The sequence below is a fragment of the Caenorhabditis briggsae genome, assembly GCF_000004555.2.
Source record: "Caenorhabditis briggsae complete genome, chrIV, whole genome shotgun sequence".
Classification (NCBI taxonomy): domain Eukaryota; kingdom Metazoa; phylum Nematoda; class Chromadorea; order Rhabditida; family Rhabditidae; genus Caenorhabditis; species Caenorhabditis briggsae.
In genome coordinates, this window is record NC_013487.2 from 2,558,654 (window position 1) to 2,578,393 (window position 19,740).

Genomic DNA, 19,740 nt, shown 5'->3' on the forward strand with positions numbered 1-19,740 from the left:
GTTTCAGACCATTTTCAGGCAGTGTAGACTAACTTTGAACAATTTTAAGCTGATTTTGGGCCGATTTCGAATCATTTCAGACAGAAATTTGGACCTTTTGAGACTAATTTTGGGCTGATTTCAAGCTATTATAGACCAAAATTAGATCCTTTTAGACCGAAATTCGGACTAATTCAGACTACTGGTATAGCTCATTTCAGGTCCCACATACGTTAAAATCACAAAAAAAACAAAAAAAAATCGGATGTTAATGAAAATCATGAATGACTCCTCACTCGCAACAAAAAAGAACATCATATTAATCTGAAACAAGACTGATACATCAAACCAACTCAACACCCCCAGGGGATAACCAGCAATATGCGGTATTAGCAAAAACGGGATGGTTAATAGACTCAACGAATAATCGAACAAAACAATCCAGAGGTGCAAATTCACCAGATACACTTTTGCTGACTTCATAGCCGATGGAGTTCTCCAAATAATACAATAGAAGCCGAATAGATGAATTGGTGTGGAAATAATTGTATTTATATGGAGAACCCGTGATAAAAACTCGGGAGAGTCAAAGTATCCAGTAGAATTCATGAGTGTGAATAAATTGAGCCCATAGCTTTTCGGTTATATTTCACCTGTCTTATTTTTGACGAAATTATCACCTGTCCGTATTCGAGCTGTTGTTTTGTGATCTTCATCGAAAGTTTGGATTCCTGTGGCAGGGAGAACAACGTTTAAAAATAAATTTTTATCTAAATTCAGCAAAGCAATTATAGAGGAATACTGTAGGTCTGCATGAACCGTCATTTGTAGAACATATCTTCCAGTGTCCAACTCTTCTGTGTCTCCTGATATTTCCATGAATCGAAGTTTGAGGAACGATGCGTTGTAGTACATGGGTATGATTATGTGCTGGAAAATACAGATTGCAAATTAAAATAGCACATAAATCGGCACAAAATTGGAATTTCTAAACAATCTCAATAATAAAATGTAGGTCTTAACGAAATTCACAAAATGAAATAAGATTTGACTATAGTAAAGTATCGAGTTTTAAGCCAGAAACCGTGAAACATCGGCGAAAGGTAGCATCAGCTCGTCTGCGGTGGTGGGCTCAAAACTCAGATTTTGAATACTGTCAAAGTTTATGTCACTTTGTAGATATTGTCAATTTCTACATTTTACTTTTTAAATCAAACAGAAATTCCAATTTTAATTATTAGATTTTTGATTCCTCTTTCAGAAACCGAGATATTAGGTTGGCGGGAAAGTCTTTGTCACTCTGTTTGTTTAATCACTGTTCTCGTATATGGAGGCTGTGTATGATATCGACTCTAGTGAATAACAAGGTGATAAGAACCTTCCATATAAACAAGTCCCCATCTCCTTCCCTGCTCCTCATCTGTAATTGAAACGATATGTTTGTTCCCACTGCTATTCACATCAGACATGTTTTGATTTACCTCTTCCTATCTCACACCACGATGAAGGATTCGGAAACTTTCTTGAAGAATGTGTACAACACACATGCCCCCCACTACAATACTATTCGCAATTGGTTCCATCGTTTCGAAAAAGATGACTTCTCGCTCGATGAAAAGGATCGCTCTGGGTGACCCCGTGAGTTGGATTTGGACAAGCTGAAGCACGCATTGCAATCGGATCCATTTCAATCTAGCCGTGAACTAGCTGTCACATTCGGAGTTCACCATAGCACAGTCCTTGAAGGTTTGAAGTCTCTTGGAATGAGAAAACTTTTTGGTCGATTCATACCTCATCACCTGACTCAAGCCAACCTTGACCGCCGAGTCGACGATTCGATTACTCTTCTCACTCTCCACGCGGGCGATCGATGGCTGGACCGGCTAATAACCGGAGATGAGAAGTGGGTCTTCTACGATAATCACCACAGGAAATCCCAGTGGGTTGGAGAAGGAGAGAGCCCACAGGATGTCCCCAAACCCGACCTTCATCCGAAAAAAGTTATGCTCTCTGTGTGGTGGGGAGTGGACGGCCCCATCTACTGGGAACTTCTGCCCGAGGGCAAAACAATAACTGGAGACCTCTACACTACTCAACTACGAAACCTCAAGAAAGCAGTCGACCGTTCGGCCCTGAAAGACAAGAAAGTGTACTATCAACATGATAACGCTCGCCCACATGTTTCGAAACAAGTGAAGCAGGAGCTGATGGGATATGGATGGAATGTTCTCCCTCACCCCCCGTATTCTCCTGATCTTGCTCCTTCCGACTATTGGTTATTTGGCGATATGACACGTGCCTTCGAAGGAAGAAGCTTCAATTCCTGTGGAGCGGTCGAAGCGGCACTCAAACAATACTTTGCCTCACGCCCGGCTGGATTCTACCGCAATGGAATCCATAAATTGAGGGAACGTTGGAGACATGTGTTGATAATGATGGACAATATAATTAATTATTCGGTTATTTTTTCTTTGAGAAATAAACTATTGAAAAAGTGACAAAGACTTTCCCGCCAACCTAATAGATTCGATTAAAATAGACGTTACGTGGTCGGTCCTTCTGTTTAGGTGGACCTTCTAGCTTCAACTCAATTTATCTCGGCCCCTGTTAGAGAAAAATTGTCCACTGATAAAATGTTTATCATCATATCAGTTACATTTTGTTAGTTGACCGTTTTCAAATATCTTTTACAGGAACCGAGATAACTCGGATTAAATAAGACGCTACATGAGAGGCCTTCTGTCCAGCTGCTGCATCTTCTAACTTCCATTCGATCTATATCGGTTCCTGTGAAAGATATCAACTAACACAATTTTTATCACAACACCAGCAATATTCATCAACTTATTTTCTTTTTGATATCTCCTATAGTAACCGGGATAACTTGGGACGGAATAGAGCCTTTCATTGGTGGGTCAGTCGAAACGATATTCCGATTTTTGTCCTGTTTCATCTTAAAGACTTCTCTCCAACTTTTACTTGCTTTTCTTGATAAGCAACTAGATTACAAAATCCAAACGATAGCATTCTTTATCACAGAAATCACCTTCTCATCTTTGTATCTTTGCAACCCCTAGAATCTATTCTCGATAAACTCACATACGCCACAAAAATAGATACAAAATACACCAGAACAGAGAATTAGAGAAAAATAGATATGATAAGAAAATCGAACTGTCCATATATAGAGGTATCTTATCTATTTCATTGTGGTTAGTCGGTGTTTTTGGTTTTTCGTCTTCCATAGGGGTTGTGTTCAAAAATGCCCCTCGTTCTAGAACTTCGCTATTGCAGCTTAATTATCTCTGTTTCTATAAAAGATAACAAAAAGTGGTCAACTGATGAAATATTGGTGACAATAAGACAAACATTTTATCAGTTGACATAATTCTGATAGCTCTTACTGAACTGAGATATTTGAGCTCGAAGTGCTGGTATACCCTGGATATCGCCGTTTTATGGTAAAACGGCTTGTTTTATTACATTTTTCTCTGCTTCATATCTTTCTCTAACTATCTTCTTTCCTATAACTATATTCATTTTCGGATAACTTCCAGATATGCCGTGCCCATTAAAATGTCACGGAGGTCCTGGCTACGCATCCCCTGCGGATGCCATTAAAGGTCCCAGAGAAGAAGTTCTATTTGTGACCGCTCCACACGCCCGAGATGGACCTGATGCCATATTTACGGTAAATGTGAATCCGGAGAGTGAGACGTTTTGTCAGGTAAGACGATTTTGATGATTATATTTCTGGAAAATAAAGAAAGATGAATGATTTGCGTTCACGATACCAGGTAAATTTGAAGATCGTGAAACAGCAGAATTTGAAATTTAGTTGTTTAAAACTTACTAGTTAAAAGGGGGTATAGGTTGTTATTCTACATATTTCACAACTAATGTCTTTTAGAAGTGTTCAGGGTGTTATATCATTTTGTAGAAATTTTCAAGATCTACATTTTGCAATTTGAATTTTTGGAAAATGTCAAGTTTGAAGCAAGTTATGCTTCAAAGAATCCATCAGCCGCCAATCGCCCCGTTCTTGATAACTTTTTCAAACTAATTTTTTACAGTTGTATAGTAGTATCTTAATGACTTGCGCAAATAGCTTCATATATACCTAGTTCCTGAAACAGGAAAATTTTGGTTCAAAGCGACCACAAAATTTTTTTCACTGTCGCCACACCCCCATTTTGTTACATCATCCACACAATCAAACAATATGTTCCTTAAATTCGTTTGTTACAGATAATCAGTCGAGTGGATGTTCCAAACATTGGAGACGAAGTTCATCATACTGGCTGGAACGCTTGCTCATCCTGTCATGATAAACCGACTGAGAAGAGGTAGGAATAATCCTGTGATGTTGTCAACTTTCAAAAATATCAGAAAGTTGTCAACTAACAAACTGTTTCTTTTAATATTATGAGAATTTTGTTAGTTGATAATTTTTGATAACTAGTGCAGAAAGCATGATAACTTGGGTCAAAGTAGACGCTCCTTGTGGGGGAGGGTCCTTCTGCTTACCTTCTAGCTTCAACTAAATTTATCTCGGTTCTTGTGAAAGATATCAAAAAATGGTTAACTGATAAAACATTTTTCGATAACATGTTAAACATTTTGTCAGTTGGTTATTTTTTGATATCTTTTATAGGAAATGAGATAACATGGCTCGAAAATGGGTCTTAAGAAATACGGTTGGATGACCGAATTGATATTTTCTGAAATTTTTTTTCCTGCTTCATATTGAAGACTTCTTTTCAATGTTTATTCGCTTTTCTTGATTTAGCTTGAAAATGTTCAACGCTGAGTTTGCGACCGCGTAGCTGCACGGCGCTTTTTGAGTTCAATTTCTTAATTGAAACATGAGACTTAAAAAATTTCGGTTTCATAAATCCTAGGAGTTGGGACCATACCTTCCTCTTACATTAGGATTATTGTTGTCAAATATTCTAATAGAAGGATCTCCTTAACTCTCAGTTAAAGGCTACAGTCAACTTACTGCGTAGCTTGTACCACGGCACTCTTAGAAGTTCAAATTCAACCTCTTACAACTTGGTAGCTTATCATGAGAATAAAAAAAAATCCACGGTTTCACGGATTCTATGAGTTTGAAAAAATCTACCTCTGAGATCATGCAGCGCTTATCTTTCCAACCGTAAACACTCCAATAGAAGGATCTATCTAACTCTTAACTTTGAGTCAATTCATTTCGGCTCTTGTAAAAGATGTCAAAAAGTTGCCAACTGATAAGTTGTTTATCATAATATCAGCATTATTTTATCCGTTTATCGTTTTCAAATTTTTTTAACAGGAAATGAGATAAATTGGCTCAAAGGTGACAGTGTGCTAGTACGAGTCACAGTGTATGTAGGGTACAGCCAAATTCGCAACCGCGTAGCACCCGGTATAAAGGCTCAACTTTGCAACTGCGTAGCTGTACCACAGCACTCTTAGAAGTTCAAATTCAACTTCTTCCAATTAGGTAGCCTATCATGAGAATTTAAAAAAAAATCTACGGTTTTATAAATCCTATGAGTTTGGACAATATCTGCTCAGGCAATACATCTCCGATGAGTTTATTTATTTATTTATTTACGATTGCAAGAATCGTGAAAATAAGGAAAAAAATACATCGCCTTTTACAGATCCCACCTAATCGTTCCCTGCCTCAACTCCGATCGTATCTACGTCATCAACGTTGAAAACGAACGCGAAATCTACCTCCAACACACAATTGAACCATCGAAACTCCACGCTCTCAACCTCTCCTTCCCCCATACTTCTCACTGTTTGGCCGATGGAAATATTATGATAAGTACCCTTGGAGAAGCCGATGGATCCCCATCTGGAAATTTCTTACTCCTGGATGGCAAAACTTTTGAACCAAAAGGAACATGGCCAGCGGATGGGAAGGTTGTTCCGTTTAATTATGATTTTTGGTATCAGCCGAGACGAAATATCATGATTTCGACGGAATGGGGATCGCCGAATCATATCAAGAAGGGGTTTAATCCGGGTGAGTTTTATTTTTTTGCTGTTTCGAATTTTTCAGAAATTATGGGGCTTTTTATTTTGAACAATTTGTCGAAAATTTTGGATATAATGTTCATGATTTCGTCTTAAAGGAGGCGAGACAGCAAAAATTTCGGGGGCAGTTCGGGTGCCGAAATCGAGCCGCGCTTATGTAGACCATCGGTCGTCAGGCGCCTTCGCGCCCCCGTAGCTCAGCCGGTAGCGGCGCTGTACCCCTGATCTGCCTGTCATGAGTTCAACCCCTCATGGGGGTTCTCTATACGAAATATCAGGAAAACTTTTTTTTTGGTGTCTGGCCTCCTTTAAACCAGATGAACAGCCAAATAGTTTGGGAGACAAGCCTTGTGAACGCGTAGCTCAGTTACTATAGAAGATATCAGAAATCAGTCAACTGATAAATTTTTAATCATTATATCACCAATATTTTGTTAGTTGACAACTTCTTGATATCTTTAATAGAAACCGAGGTAATTAAGCTCATAGTGCAAGGCACTCTTGTAGTCTACTAGAGCGTATTTTAATCAAATCCGCACTAAAACCTTCTAGAAGTGTTTTAAGTGTGGTCTATATTGTGAAAATTTAAAAGATCTACATTTTGAAATTTAAATCTTTGAAAAATATCAAAATTATACTTCAAAATGGATACTGTAGAATTTGAAAAGAGCTACAGAATGATATTAAATGTATCCAAATATTTTGAGTTAAGCGTTAGCAAGGAACCAAAAACCGACCAAAAAAATTTCCGAAAGAATTTCTGTTTCTCATTAGTGTTAAACCAGTGAAAATTCGCGGCTACGCCGTTCTGGAATTTTCTGTTCTGGAATTTTTAATGTTCTGGAATTTTCTAGAATTTTCTGGAATGATGTAGAGCTTTCGAGAGTATTCTAAACTGTCCTGGAATTCTCTAGAATGTTTTGCAGTCGAGAAAAAACACGGCAACCAAATTTACAGTAGGTCACAGAATTTGAGTTAATCACGAAAAAAATGTTACAAAAAAATTCTGTTGCGAAGCTTTCAGCCCAATTTTTTGTGGGCAGCACATAGATAGGCCTGAAAACCGTTTTTGAGAATTCCCTGAAGTTTTAGTGAGTTTCAACATAATTTTGAAATTTTCGATTCTCAACCCTATAGGTTCCCGGTTAGCTAGAAGGCCCAGGACACCATGGACATGAAGCGCTCGGTAGTCCATGGCTACATACCACACACCATTATAGGAGTCCCATGCCCTTTGGAGTTATTCAAGTAAATGTCCGAGACGGACACACAGACACACACACAGAAAAGTTTTCTTAGTAAGAAGTAGATCATCATAAACAATTTCACATACCGTAAAACCTCTAATAGAACGACACCCGGATCGTCCACTTTGAGCCTATATATCTCATTTTCTGTGAAAGATATCAAAAAGTGGCTAACTAGTAAAATGTTGCTGATATCCTGATAAACATTTTACTAGTTAACCACTTTTTGATATCTTTTAAAAGAAGTGAGATATATAGGCTCAAAGTGGACGATCCGGGTGTCGTTCTATTAGAGGTTTTACGGTAGTTTGAGCTTTGGCTAATCCAAAAAAATTCCAGCTCACGTGCCAGAAGGTCTCTATGGAAACAGTGTGCATATCTTTGAATGGGATACCAAGAAGCACCTCCAAACCATTGACTTGCCAATGCCACGTGGTGCATTGCCTCTGGAAGTTCGATTCCTTCATGAGCCAACCAGTGAGCACGCGTTTGTTGGTTGTGCATTGGGCTCGGCGATTTTCAGAATTCATCCGGATGAGAAGGTAAGGGTACGGTAGAAGTAGGCAGTAAACTTGGAGGGTATAGCAATTTGGGGTTACAAAAAATTGTTTTAGTTTTTTTTTGGGAATTCCGTACCTCGAATTATCCTAAAAGCGTTGTATTTCGATACGATCCTATCATTAATTCAGTAGAACAAGTAGGATTTTAGGATCGATGTGAATCAGAAAAAATTTTTTGATAAAAATTTTTTTTGGAAAACACTATGACTACAGTGCCTGGAAAATAGCCAACTTTGAAGTTCTACAAAAGTATTCTATAATATTTCGAATTGTCTGAAAATTTTCGGTTATACTAAGCAAAAATAGATCTTTAATTTTCTAATTGAAAACTTTTTTCTAACTGCCGTAGTTTTTGAGATATGCGCCTTTAAACTTTAAACAGTGCTATCTTGAGATGTTTCTACCTTTTTCTAAAACGTTTGCCAGGATGCTTTGTTTAAAGGCGCATATCTCAAAAAATAGAGTAGCTAGAAAAAAGTTATCTACTACTAAAGTAAAGTAATATTTATGTTTACTTTGATTGGAAGTTTTCATGCAAATGGGAAATCTCTGGAATAGTTTTGTAGGGCCCAAAAGTTGGCTATTTTTTACTGAAAAAGTCAAATATTTCTTTTTTTTTTATAGAGATACTGTAAATAATGATTGAGCAGTGTTTTTGATTTGCAAATACACCACAATGCACGCCAAACAATTTGTGAAAACGTGGAACGGCGATTGCTGGCGCTTTTCTCGTGCATGGATAAAAAAGCAAAATTCAAAAAGTTCAAAAGAAATTAATTTGTTCGTGAGCCGACATAGTAAGGGATTTGAGGCTCTGGGTATCACTTTTTTTCTCTCAATTTCCTCTCTTCTAGATCATTCAACGCCAATACATGCCGAAAATTCCACGCCAAAAATAACAAGTCAAATAAAAATGCAGAGAATTTTGAGCAAAAATTATAATTTCCCCTCAAATCTACAGTAATCTGACTGCTTCAAATCCTATCAGGGGTTAATCTTATCAATTCTAATTTTTATGAGTTGATTTTAGTATCAAAAAAATTGTTGTAAAATTCTGCACAAATTCTACCTATTTTCATCATATCAACAGGTTTTTCGAAAATCCTCGAAGAGCTTCAAAAATGACAAAATTCAGTTGATTTTTTAGAAAATCTATCAGGGCCTTTATTTTTGGGTCAAAATTGACATTTTTTAGCTCATTCTGTTTGTCTTCAAATTCTCTACAATCTCTACCTATTTTGAAAAAAATGTTTGACCCAGAATTTATTTATGCCGAAAAAGCTGATTTTTCACTGTATCGAGAAAAGCGCCAATAAATCAGAAAAAAAAAATCAGAAAAACTCGATTTTCAAAATTAATCGCCGTGCAATGTAACAAAAACAATATTTCAATTTGTTATATTTCATACACAATCAACCGTGAAAAATTCTGAATGTTTAAGCTCCCAAATAACTATCAACTTTGACTCAATTTGTCTCATTTCCTGTGAAAGATATCAAGACGTAGTCAACTGATAAAATGTTACTGATAATATGGTAAACATTTTGTTAGTGGACAGATACTTGATATCTATTACAGGAACTGAGATGTATTGGGTCGAAGTAGATGCTACGCCTACATCTTACTTCTAAATTCAATATAATTTTGATTTCTTTAGAGCGATACTGTAACCACCGATTTTACAGTATCTCAAATGGACAAAATAAGCTGAAAATCTAATTTTTGTGTTGGTCATAGCTCAGATTTCGAGACGTATTCAAGAACAAGGTCTCAACAGATTCACATTTTTGAAAATATGTAGAACACCTAAATTAAGAGTAAGATACCGTAAAAAATTCAAAGCAATTTCCAAACAACTATCAACTTTGGCACAATTTATCTCAGTTCCTGCAAAAGGTATCGAAAAGTAACTAAGATAAACATTTTGTCACAAAAAGCAGGATAATTGGAAACTAATGATCGCCTAACTAAAGCCAATTCCAGAACCCAAAAGTCCAAACTGCCAGCCTTGTCGCCACTATCCCGTCGAAAAAAGTCGAAAACTGGGCACTACCCGATATGCCAGCCCTTATCACTGATATCCTAATCTCCATGGATGACAGATTCCTTTATGTGTCCTGTTGGCTTCATGGTGATATTCGACAATACGACATTTCGGATCCAAAAAACCCTAAGCTCAATTCTCAAGTCTTTATTGGAGGAAGTATTCATTCAGAGACAACTGTGAAGGTCCTGGAAGAAGATCATGATGAGATTCCAGCCCTTTACGTCAAGGGTCGACAAATCGAGGGTGGTCCACAGATGCTGCAGTTGTCTCTAGATGGGAAGAGGTTGTACGTGTCGACGTCGTTGTATAAAAAGTGGGATGATCAGTTCTATCCGGAGAATGTGAGGTGAGTGTTTTAGAATTTTTCCAATTTGTCTGAAAATTTCAGAGTATACTAAACAAAAATAGAGCTTTAATTTTATTGTTTGCAACTTTTTTCTAGCTACCGTAGTTTTCGAGATATGCGTCTTTAAACAGAGCGTACCTGACAAACGTTATTATAACACTCAACCTTGGTCCTAAAAAAGTATTCCAAAATTTTTTTACTTTTTCTGAAAATTTTAAAATACACTAAACAAAAATAAAACTTTAATTTTGTAGTTGACAACTTTTTTCTAGCTACCGTAGTTTTTGAGATAGGCGACTTTAAACAGGGAGAGCCCTCTAGATTGAGCTAGAAACTTCCAGAACTAGCCATGTTTAAAGGCGCATATCTCAAAAACTACGGCAGCTAGAAAAAATTTGTCAACTACAAAATCAAAGCCTTATTTTTGTACAGTATGCTCTGAAAATTTCAGACGAATCGTAAAATTCTGAGACGCTTTTTTAGGTCTCTAAATATGACGATTTTCAGGTAAAACCCAAAAATCCAAAATTTCAAAACTTTCAAAATAATTCCAGATCCGGCGCCACAATGCTCCAAATTGACGTTGATCCGATTACGGGACACATGGTAATCAATAAAAATTTCCTCATCGATTTTGGAAAAGTCCCCGGCGGCCCATATTTGGCTCATGAGATGCGTTATCCAGGAGGAGATTGTACTTCCGATATTTGGATTTAAAATTTGCTTCAAAAAATTATTTTTTGTTCATTTTTTCAATAAAAATTCTATAAAATACTAGAAATCGCAAAATAAATACAAAAAAAGAACAGTTCGAAATTCAAACTCGCGCCGAAAAATCCCAGCGGCGACCTAGAAAACTCCATGGCCTAACATCCCAAACACCGTGTAGTCCTCGTGGAAAAGACGTTTTTCAGCGAATTTTCTCGGTTTTTCAGCGTTTTTTATGGAAAAAAGACGAATTATTTTGAAAACCACCAATTTATTAACAGAATTAAAATGAAATCATCACAAAAATGCCAAAAAAGACCAAATAAATATGAAAAATAATTTAAAAATCAGCAAAAAATAAATCATCCACAAGGACAAATTAAATTGCATTCAGCACCGCCTCCACTTGTTTCCTGGTGTCCTCCGGTCCCTCTACAGTATGCCCAATCGTTCTCTCATCGGCAAAAATCTCATGGTCGTTGCCGCCCGGCGCGGTCTTATCACCAAAGAAGTGAATGACATCGTAGTCGTTCTCAAAGTACTGTAGGCAGAATGTCTTGTCCCATCCGGTAGGAAAGACGTCGACCGATATTTGACCGCCGATTGCAAACTGGAATAATGATTTTTTTTTGGATTTTTTGGAAAAAATTTTTTTTCAACTGAAAAGCATTTTTTTCAAATTTTTAAATCTTACCTGCAACCCACATTTGCCGAAATTCTTTTTCAACTCCTCCGCGAACTTCAACCTAATCCCATTTTCCGAATCAAACTTCACAAATTCCATTCGCTCCTCTTGGGAACAACTCCTCCCAATCGGCGACAAATTGATCATTCCATTGCGAAATTCGACGAAATTTCCACGTTTCTTCGGAAGCCGAATTTCCGACATGTAGCGGAGGGCAAAATTGATCAACTCCTGAAGTTTCTCATCGCCGATGGCTTTTTGAATCGATTGGACTGGGAAGGCGTCGGTGCCCTTGAATCCCAGCAAGCCATTTTCTGAGAAGACGTAGTCGAACGAGGAGAGCACTGAAAACACTTTTTCAAAAACTGAAAACACTTTTTTAAATTCGGTTTTTAACAGAAAAAATCAGTGAAAACTGAAGCATTCGCGGAAAATCGTTTAAAATTCAAACTTGCGCCAAAAAAATGACGAGGCCGCGGTCTAGAAAACTCCCATGGCCTGACATCCCAAACACAGTGTAGTCCTCGTGGAAAAGTGGTTTTTCAGCAAATTTTTTGGTTTTTCAGCGATTTTTCCCGAATGTTTTGGGGATTTTTTTAGGATTTCCGACTCACAAAGATCCCTATCGTGTCCTGCAAGCTGCTCGGTGATCTTTTTAAAGTCCGAACCGCCTACAACAGCCAACGGAACGCGTTTGCGGGTCTCGGCGAGAAATTCGCGCATTTCTGCGGTGATTCCCTGAAAAATGGACTTTTCTGGGAGAATTTAGGCTTGAAAAGCCCGAATTTTTCAGTTTTTATGCCTAAAAAGCTGATGAAAATCCGAAATTTTCAGGGAAAATCCAAATTTTTTTTCAAAAATCACCTGTCTCGCCGCCGTCAGTGTTCCATCTACATCAAACACCAGAATCGTCTTCGGAGAGCTCATCTGAAAAAATCGGGCAAGAAATTCGAAACATTTTGGCTAAAAATCGGCGAAAAATACCTAAAACAGCCGCGTGGCTCCGGAAGTTACAGATATAAAAATGAAAAAATCGATTAAAAAATGGGAATTTTCAGATTTTGACACAGAATTTTTATTCGCAAAGAAAATGACATAAAAATAGGAAATATAGGAACCGAGTGATGAGAAAAAAATCGGAAAAAAAATGAGAAAAAACATGAGGATCGGGGGAGAAAAGTGAAAAAAATTAAATTTTTTCGATTTTTTTGGGAATTTTTAAAAAATTATCCGGAAATTTTTAAGGAAAAAATTCAAATTTAAACAAAAAATACGAATAAATTAGTGAGTGTCTCGGGGCAGCAGTAGACAGTCAGCATCAAAAAGCCACGTTGCAAAGCGACGTGTCGTTAGAAAATTGTGTGTCTGCTGCGTCCGCGTCTCTCACTCTCTCGCCACATAGGGACAATCAAATAAAAAGCGGTCAAAAATACGCGCCTTTTTAGGCTAGAAATTAGTGGGAAATTACAGGAAAATAAGGGAAAATGGAGGGAAAATTAGCGGGAAATTTGAAAAAAAAGGGGGGGGGGAATCAAATTTCCGTGTTAAAAATAGGCGGGAAAAATGAAAAATTCAAATTTTTTTGAAGGTTAGAAACCGAAAAAACTGGGAAAAGAACCAAGACTTGGGGGGTAAAAGAAAGACGGAAAATTCAAATTTTCGAGGTTAGAAAACGGAAAAATCATTCCAAAAGGCGGGAAATCGAGAAATTCTGAGATTTCGATGGGGATGGTGTTGGGATGCTGGTGGGATTAACAGACGATACGGCAGGATCGATTGTCAGTGGTAGTGGTGGTAGAAGAAGAAGAAGCTGTGGTGGTGTTGGATTAGTTGTAGAAGCGGTAGTGACGTCAGCGGGTGAAGGTAGAGGTGGAGAAGCTTCTGGAATCATGCTAAACCCAAAATGAGCAATTCGGCAGGGGATAAACGGGGGAGACTGAGGGATAGGTAGGCAACATAGGGAAGGTATTAGCGCATAGAAAAGCGGTTTTTGGGGTAAAAATTTTTAAAAATTCGTTGAAAAAATCCCTAAAAATTGACTAAAAATTCGGGAAAATTCAAGAAAATCGAGCCAAATTTTTTTGGAATTTTCAAAAATCGCTTGAATTTGAATTTTTGAAGAAAAACATCCGAATTTTTAAAAATTCAAAAATTCCGAATTTTCATTTTTTTTGGCTCAAAAATACCAATTTTCAGACAAACTTTTATTGAATTTTCTCAAAAATGGGGCCAAAAATCTTGAAAATTGGATTTTTAAAATTTTCAATTTTTTACAAAAATTGAAAGTTTCAAATCGAATTAGACAAAAAATCGTTTTTTGAGCCAAAAATTGAATTTTCTAAAATTTCAAAAGTTTCCAAAATTCACAAATTTTGAAAAAAATCCGAAAAGAAAACTTTGCAAAAATTGTCAGAATTCCAGTTGTTGGGCCAATTTTTTGTGATATTTTTTTTTTTTTGAAAAATTGTATTTAAAATTCTGAAAAATTGGGCCAAAACTTGAAATTTCCAAAAAAAAAAATGAAAATTGTGGAATTTCAAAAATTTCAATTTTTACGAAAAATTTAAAAATTTTGAAAAAAATCCAAAAAAAGTTTTCAGCGAAAATTTCAAAAAATTCCATTTTGGGGTCAATTTTCTGTAGTTTGTTTGATTTTGGGGGAAATCGAAATATTGAAAAATTCCAAAATAAAATTCTAATCCACATCAATCGGTGACGATGAATTAGAAGACGTCGTTGACGACGTCGAAGATCTTGACGACGTGGTGGATGATGACGTGGATCCTCCACTGGATGCTTGTTTACCTTGCCTAGCTGCTCCTTCTGGTCCTCCTCCAACGTCGACATCATCGTCCTGTTCCATCGGCTCCTCACCCCCTTCCTCTTCTTCCTCCTCATCGTCAACGTCTTCTGGATCCTCTTCAGCTGCTCTCTGCGCCTCCTCAGCCGCCCGATTCTGCCTAGCCAACATTGCCATAAAATCGGCGGTCTCTGCGAACTCATCATCTGTCTTTGACGACGACGTGGATCTCGACTGTGGATCTTCTGGATCCTCGGCGGCTCTAGCTGCAGCAGATCGCATTTCTTCGACACTCTCACGGAAGAGCTCGGGATTCGGGAAATCTGAAAACTTTTTTTTTTTAAGTTCAATTTGTCCAGAATTTCAAAAATATACAGTAATCTCCAAACTACAGTAATCTTGAAATTCTAGCTGAGCCAAAACTAGCCAAAAAAGGGAATTTTCAGGCAGTTTTAACGAGTTTTGGGCCATTTCGAGAGCATTTTCCAAGGATTTCTCTCATTTTCAATCTACTTTTTCTCCCATTTTTCCGCCAAATTTTGGGTCATTTTCAAAGCTTTCCTATTCTCAAAAACTTGAAAAACCCACTCGGCTGCTTGTGCATCAAAATCGAGAGAGCATTATTGGACCAATCCAACTGGGTCCTTAGATTCTTCTGCTCCTGACACAGTTCGTACACTTTGACGACCAGATTCGCCTGTTCCAGTTCGATCGATCCGCTGAGCGATGGGACCCATTTATGGTGTTTATGGCACAGGTCGCGTTTTGTGCGGCATCCTTCGTCGCCGAATGGACTGAAAAAAAAGTGGGGTTTTTGAAGGGAAAATGGGTGCTATTTCCCCATTAAAGGGTACCATTATGCCAACAAAAAGGTACCATTATACTATTGAAAGGTATAATGTTACTAACAATAGGTACAATTTTCCCATAATAAGGTACCATTGTATCATTGAAAGGTACCATTTTTCCAATAAAAGGTACCATTAACATTGGAAGGTACTATTTCACTATTTAGAGGCACCATTTTATGACGGTAAGGTACCATTTTACTATTGAATGGTACCATACTATCATGAAAAGGTACCATTTTCCCAATGAAAGGTACCATTTCTGGTACTGTTTTACCATTGAAAGGTACCATTATACCGATAAAAGGTGCCATTATTTTTGAAAAGGTACCATAATGGTACTACCATTTCAGCATTCAAAGGTACCATTTTTCGGAGCAGAAAATTGACCTTCTTGAGACAATTTCTGTCACAAAGTTTGAAAAAATTGAAGATTTTAGGTAATACAGAACAGGCGGGAATTCTAAATTTTCAAAAAAAAAATTCAAGAAATTTGGTGATGAAAGCAATTTTTCCGTTTTCCGTCTGTCTGTCTGTCCGGATGTCCCATTTGTCAGATTTTTTTGACTCTTTTGGGACATTTTTAGTCATTTTCCACGTCTATTTATCTGTCTGTCTGTCCGGATCTCCAGACCACCCCCCCCCCCCCCCCAAACCCAAAAAACCCTTACTTCTCTGCCTCGATCAACTCTGACAACGAATTGGCGTACATTCCCGTACCCGTCTCCCATTTCTTTGGATATCCACACACTTTCAACGAATGCTCGATTCCCGGTTTTCTATGCTCCGGACACAGGGATTTCAGTCGTTTACAGTACGTTCCGGCACGTACGTCCAACTGCTCACAATAGATTCTCTCGTGCGTCCGATCGGTTGTTCCGAATGACATGAGCTTTTCGTTTCGAGACCAGCACAGCTCGATGTGTTTGACATATTTTCTGACGGGAATATCGTTGAGACCGCACACGACGCAAGTTTCATACTGGAAATTGGGCTTTGAATTTAAGGGAAAAAAGGGAACTTTTTCTGAAAAAATCAGGTTCAAAAATGATAAATTTCGATAGGATTTTCATGGTTTTCAAAATAGATTTTGAGTAAAAAATTGCGGTTTCGACATTTTAGAACCGCGACGTTTCAGAACCGCGACGTTTTAGAACTGCGACATTTAAGAACTGCGACATTTTAGAACCGCGACGTTTCAGAACCGCGACATTTTAGAACCGCGACGTTTCAGAACCGCGACATTTTAGAACCGCGACGTTTCAGAACCGCGACATTTTAGAACTGCAACGTTTCAGAACCGCGACATTTTAGAACCGCGACGTTTCAGAACTGCGACGTTTCAGAACTACGACATTTTAGAACTACGACATTTTAGAACCGCGACGTTTTAGAACTGCGACGTTTCAAAACTGCGACATTTTAGAACCGCGACGTTTCAGAACCGCGACATTTTAGAACCGCGACGTTTCAGAACCGCGACATTTTAGAACTGCAACGTTTCAGAACCGCGACATTTTAGAACCGCGACGTTTCAGAACCGCGACATTTTAGAACCGCGACGTTTTAGAACTACGACATTTTTTAACCGCGACGTTTTAGAACTGCGACGTTTCAAAACTGCGACATTTTAGAACCGCGACGTTTCAGAACCGCGACATTTTAGAACCGTGACGTTTCAGAACCGCGACGTTTCAGAACCGCGACATTTTAGAACTACGACATTTTAGAACTGCGACGTTTCAAAACTGCGACGTTTCAGAACTACGACATTTTAGAACTACGACATTTTAGAACCGCGACGTTTCAGAACCGCGACGTTTTAGAACTGCGACGTTTCAAAACTGCGACATTTTAGAACTGCACTGTTTCCAGCTCACTTTTTCCGCATTTTTACCCCTCAAAAACTCACCAAGTTATCATCAAACTTATCGTTCGGCGCCAGAGGCTGCAGCGGAATCTGCTTCTCAATGAACACTTGTAACTTCTCCAAAAACGCATTAATATTCTTCTCGCACTCGTTCAACTGCTCCAAATCTCGATCCACCGCCTTCTGCCGAGCTTGCAGTTCGGATTCGATGATCTTGGGTCCCCCGGGTCCGGGTGTGTAGTATTCTTTGACTCGAATGGGAGCACTTCCTCGAGACGCATTTTCGCGAGAATTAGGCCACATGGGTCTGAGCAATACTTGCTGTCGGCGCGCGATTCGTAGATGCAGTCCGGGTTGAGACATTGGCGAGGCGCACGTTCCGGTTGCGATTGGACTGTCTGGAACATCGAAAATTGCATCGAAATTCGTTTTTTTTCAAATTTGGGTCATGACCTAGATATTCAGAATTTGACCTATATATGTAGGTCATGACCTAGATTCTAAGGCTGTGGCCTAGGTTTTTTTCTAGGTCATGGCCTAGATTCTGACCTAGATTTTCAGACTTTTCTAGGTCACCTAGATCTTTCAAAAAACCCATTTTTTGAGATAATTTTTGTAGAAATTCGTTGTATTTCTGGGTCAAAAATATCTGAAATTCGCAGTTCGAAATCTCAAATTTAGCCGAAATGCTCGAATTTTTTGGTGAAAATTTGAGAAATTTTCTGGACCGGTTTTGTTGAAAAATGCCGAATTTTCCAGAATTTTCGATTTTCAAAATCTCCCAGATCACCAAAAATTTTGGTTCTTTGAGATATAATTTTTGGATTTTTTGACCAAAATTTGGGTTTTTTTTTCAGATACTGACAGTAATCTGATTCCGCTTCTTCCTCAAATCGGCCGACTGCTGTCTCGTTGGTCGATGCGGTACATAGTCCATCTCGTTGATCTTCTTCTCCTGTAGAGCCAACAGTTCGCTCTTCTTCTTTCGTCCCCGCTTCTTGGGCTCTCGTGCTGCCGATGTCGATGGGACCGCTGAAGACGTCGATGGTCTCTGATGACGTCCTGCTCCTGAAGAAGACGTCGATGGACCTGAAGGCGCGGATGTCGTCGGAAGAAGAAGAGGTCCAGATGACGTGGAGGCGAGCGCCGCTTCGCGCGCCGCCGATTTTTCCATTATGATTTTGAGGTTTTCCTGGGAGACTCGGTGCACTGAAAACGCAATTTTTGAAAGAATTTTCAGAAAAAAAATGGGAAAAAAACGCGGGAAATTTGAATTTTTCACTGTAAATCATCTATAAAAAATTCAAGCTTTGCCTTTTTCAAATGTCTCAAGCACCGAAAAATTCCAATATTTTCAAATTTCGCGCCCAAAAACACAACATTTCCTGTTCTTTGTCTCTTTCCTTGGGTGCGTCTTTCTCCAGCTGCGCTAAAGTTCGTTTAGAAGGAAAAAGGAACAAAAAGAAAGAGAACGGAGTAATAGTTTGTAGAGAGAGGAGACGCAGAGAGAAACTCCTCTTGCAGTGAGATGATGGAGAAATGCTCATTTTTGACTATTTTTTCTTCCCTTTTCGTCAGAAATTTAGATTTTTCTGAAAAATTTCCTGATATTAGTCATTTTCAGGCAAAAATAAGTCATTTTCAGTTAAAAAAAAGGCCATTTTCAGTCAAAAAAGGTCGTTTCCAGCCAAAAATAGGTCATTTCCAGCCAAAAATAGGTCATTTTCAGCCAAAAATAGGTAATTTTCAGGCAAAAATAGGTCATTTTTAAGCAAAAATAGGTAATTTTCAGTTAAAAATAGGTAATTTTCATAAATTTTCCAGCCGTACAAATCCAAAATTTCCTGAAAAAGTTGCCTAAAAATGACGAAAATCGGAGGAAAATGAGAAAATCTCGTTGCTCTGGAGACGCTAATCGCCGAGCAGGCAGGCAGGTGGAGTGCTCAATTTTTCACCTTCTTTGCTCTCCGGAAATTGGAATTTTCAATTTTTGGAATATTTTTTTTTTCGAAAAATTGAAAATTTCTGTGATTTTTTCAAACCAAAATGAGACGTCCAAAAGCGATTTTTCCAGATTTTTTAGGCCAATTTTTGTGAAAAGTTTGAAATTTCCAGACAAAAATCTTTTTCAGCTGGAATTTCGAATTTCTATACTTTTTTAAAAGCGTGTTTTTTTCCAAACTTTCAGGATTTTCGCATGAAAATTAGCACTTTTTGGGCTCTAAATTTCAAATTTTGAAATTTTAGCATTTTTCAGTTTAATCTGAAATTCTTCCTTACACGATTCCTCATACAACTTCTTCGCCGAGAAGCACCTCCGCTTATCACAAGTCCGTCCCGATTTACACGGCCAACACACTTTACAGTCGTCTCGTTCGTTGCAACGAATACATTTGAAGCATCGGTGTCTCCAGACCGCTTCGTTGTCCTCACTGCTCTCCTTCGTCGACGTTCCGCTCATTTTTTTTCGCCTGGATTTTTGGGTTAAAAATATCTCTAAAAAGGGCTAAAAATGGGGGGAAAAAGTACATAAAAATGGATGATCCTAATCGATCCTAAAATTCCAAAATTCACAGATTTCCTTTATTTTTGGATTTGAATTTGGATTTTCAGAGAGCAG

The 19,740-nt window shown here is 38.1% G+C and overlaps 4 protein-coding genes across 4 annotated transcripts; 1 reads left to right on the plus strand and 3 right to left on the minus strand.

Moving 5' to 3' along the window:
- Positions 1-3,538: 3,538 nt before the first annotated feature.
- CBG18761 lies at positions 3,539-10,926 on the plus strand (the record flags this gene model as incomplete). The annotated part of the gene is made up of 6 exons (XM_002632681.1): positions 3,539-3,706; positions 4,228-4,325; positions 5,628-5,998; positions 7,596-7,798; positions 9,800-10,209; positions 10,764-10,926. 6 exons carry the CDS (start codon positions 3,539-3,541, stop codon positions 10,924-10,926), a joined length of 1,413 nt encoding a protein of 470 aa, XP_002632727.1.
- Positions 10,927-11,296: 370 nt separating this feature from the next.
- On the minus strand, positions 11,297-12,529 carry CBG18762 (the record flags this gene model as incomplete). The annotated part of the gene is made up of 4 exons (XM_045244919.1): positions 11,297-11,527; positions 11,612-11,946; positions 12,217-12,340; positions 12,467-12,529. 4 exons carry the CDS (start codon positions 12,527-12,529, stop codon positions 11,297-11,299), a joined length of 753 nt encoding a protein of 250 aa, XP_045096573.1.
- A 754-nt stretch (positions 12,530-13,283) lies between these two features.
- On the minus strand, positions 13,284-13,493 carry CBG26265 (the record flags this gene model as incomplete). Its single annotated transcript, XM_045244920.1, has 1 exon — positions 13,284-13,493. The coding sequence occupies one exon, from the start codon at positions 13,491-13,493 to the stop codon at positions 13,284-13,286; it is 210 nt and encodes a 69-aa protein (XP_045100130.1).
- An 804-nt stretch (positions 13,494-14,297) lies between these two features.
- On the minus strand, positions 14,298-19,581 carry CBG18764 (the record flags this gene model as incomplete). The annotated part of the gene is made up of 6 exons (XM_045244922.1): positions 14,298-14,725; positions 14,991-15,196; positions 15,922-16,232; positions 17,163-17,518; positions 17,982-18,329; positions 19,401-19,581. The coding sequence occupies 6 exons, from the start codon at positions 19,579-19,581 to the stop codon at positions 14,298-14,300; spliced, it is 1,830 nt and encodes a 609-aa protein (XP_045096574.1).
- Positions 19,582-19,740: the final 159 nt, after the last annotated feature.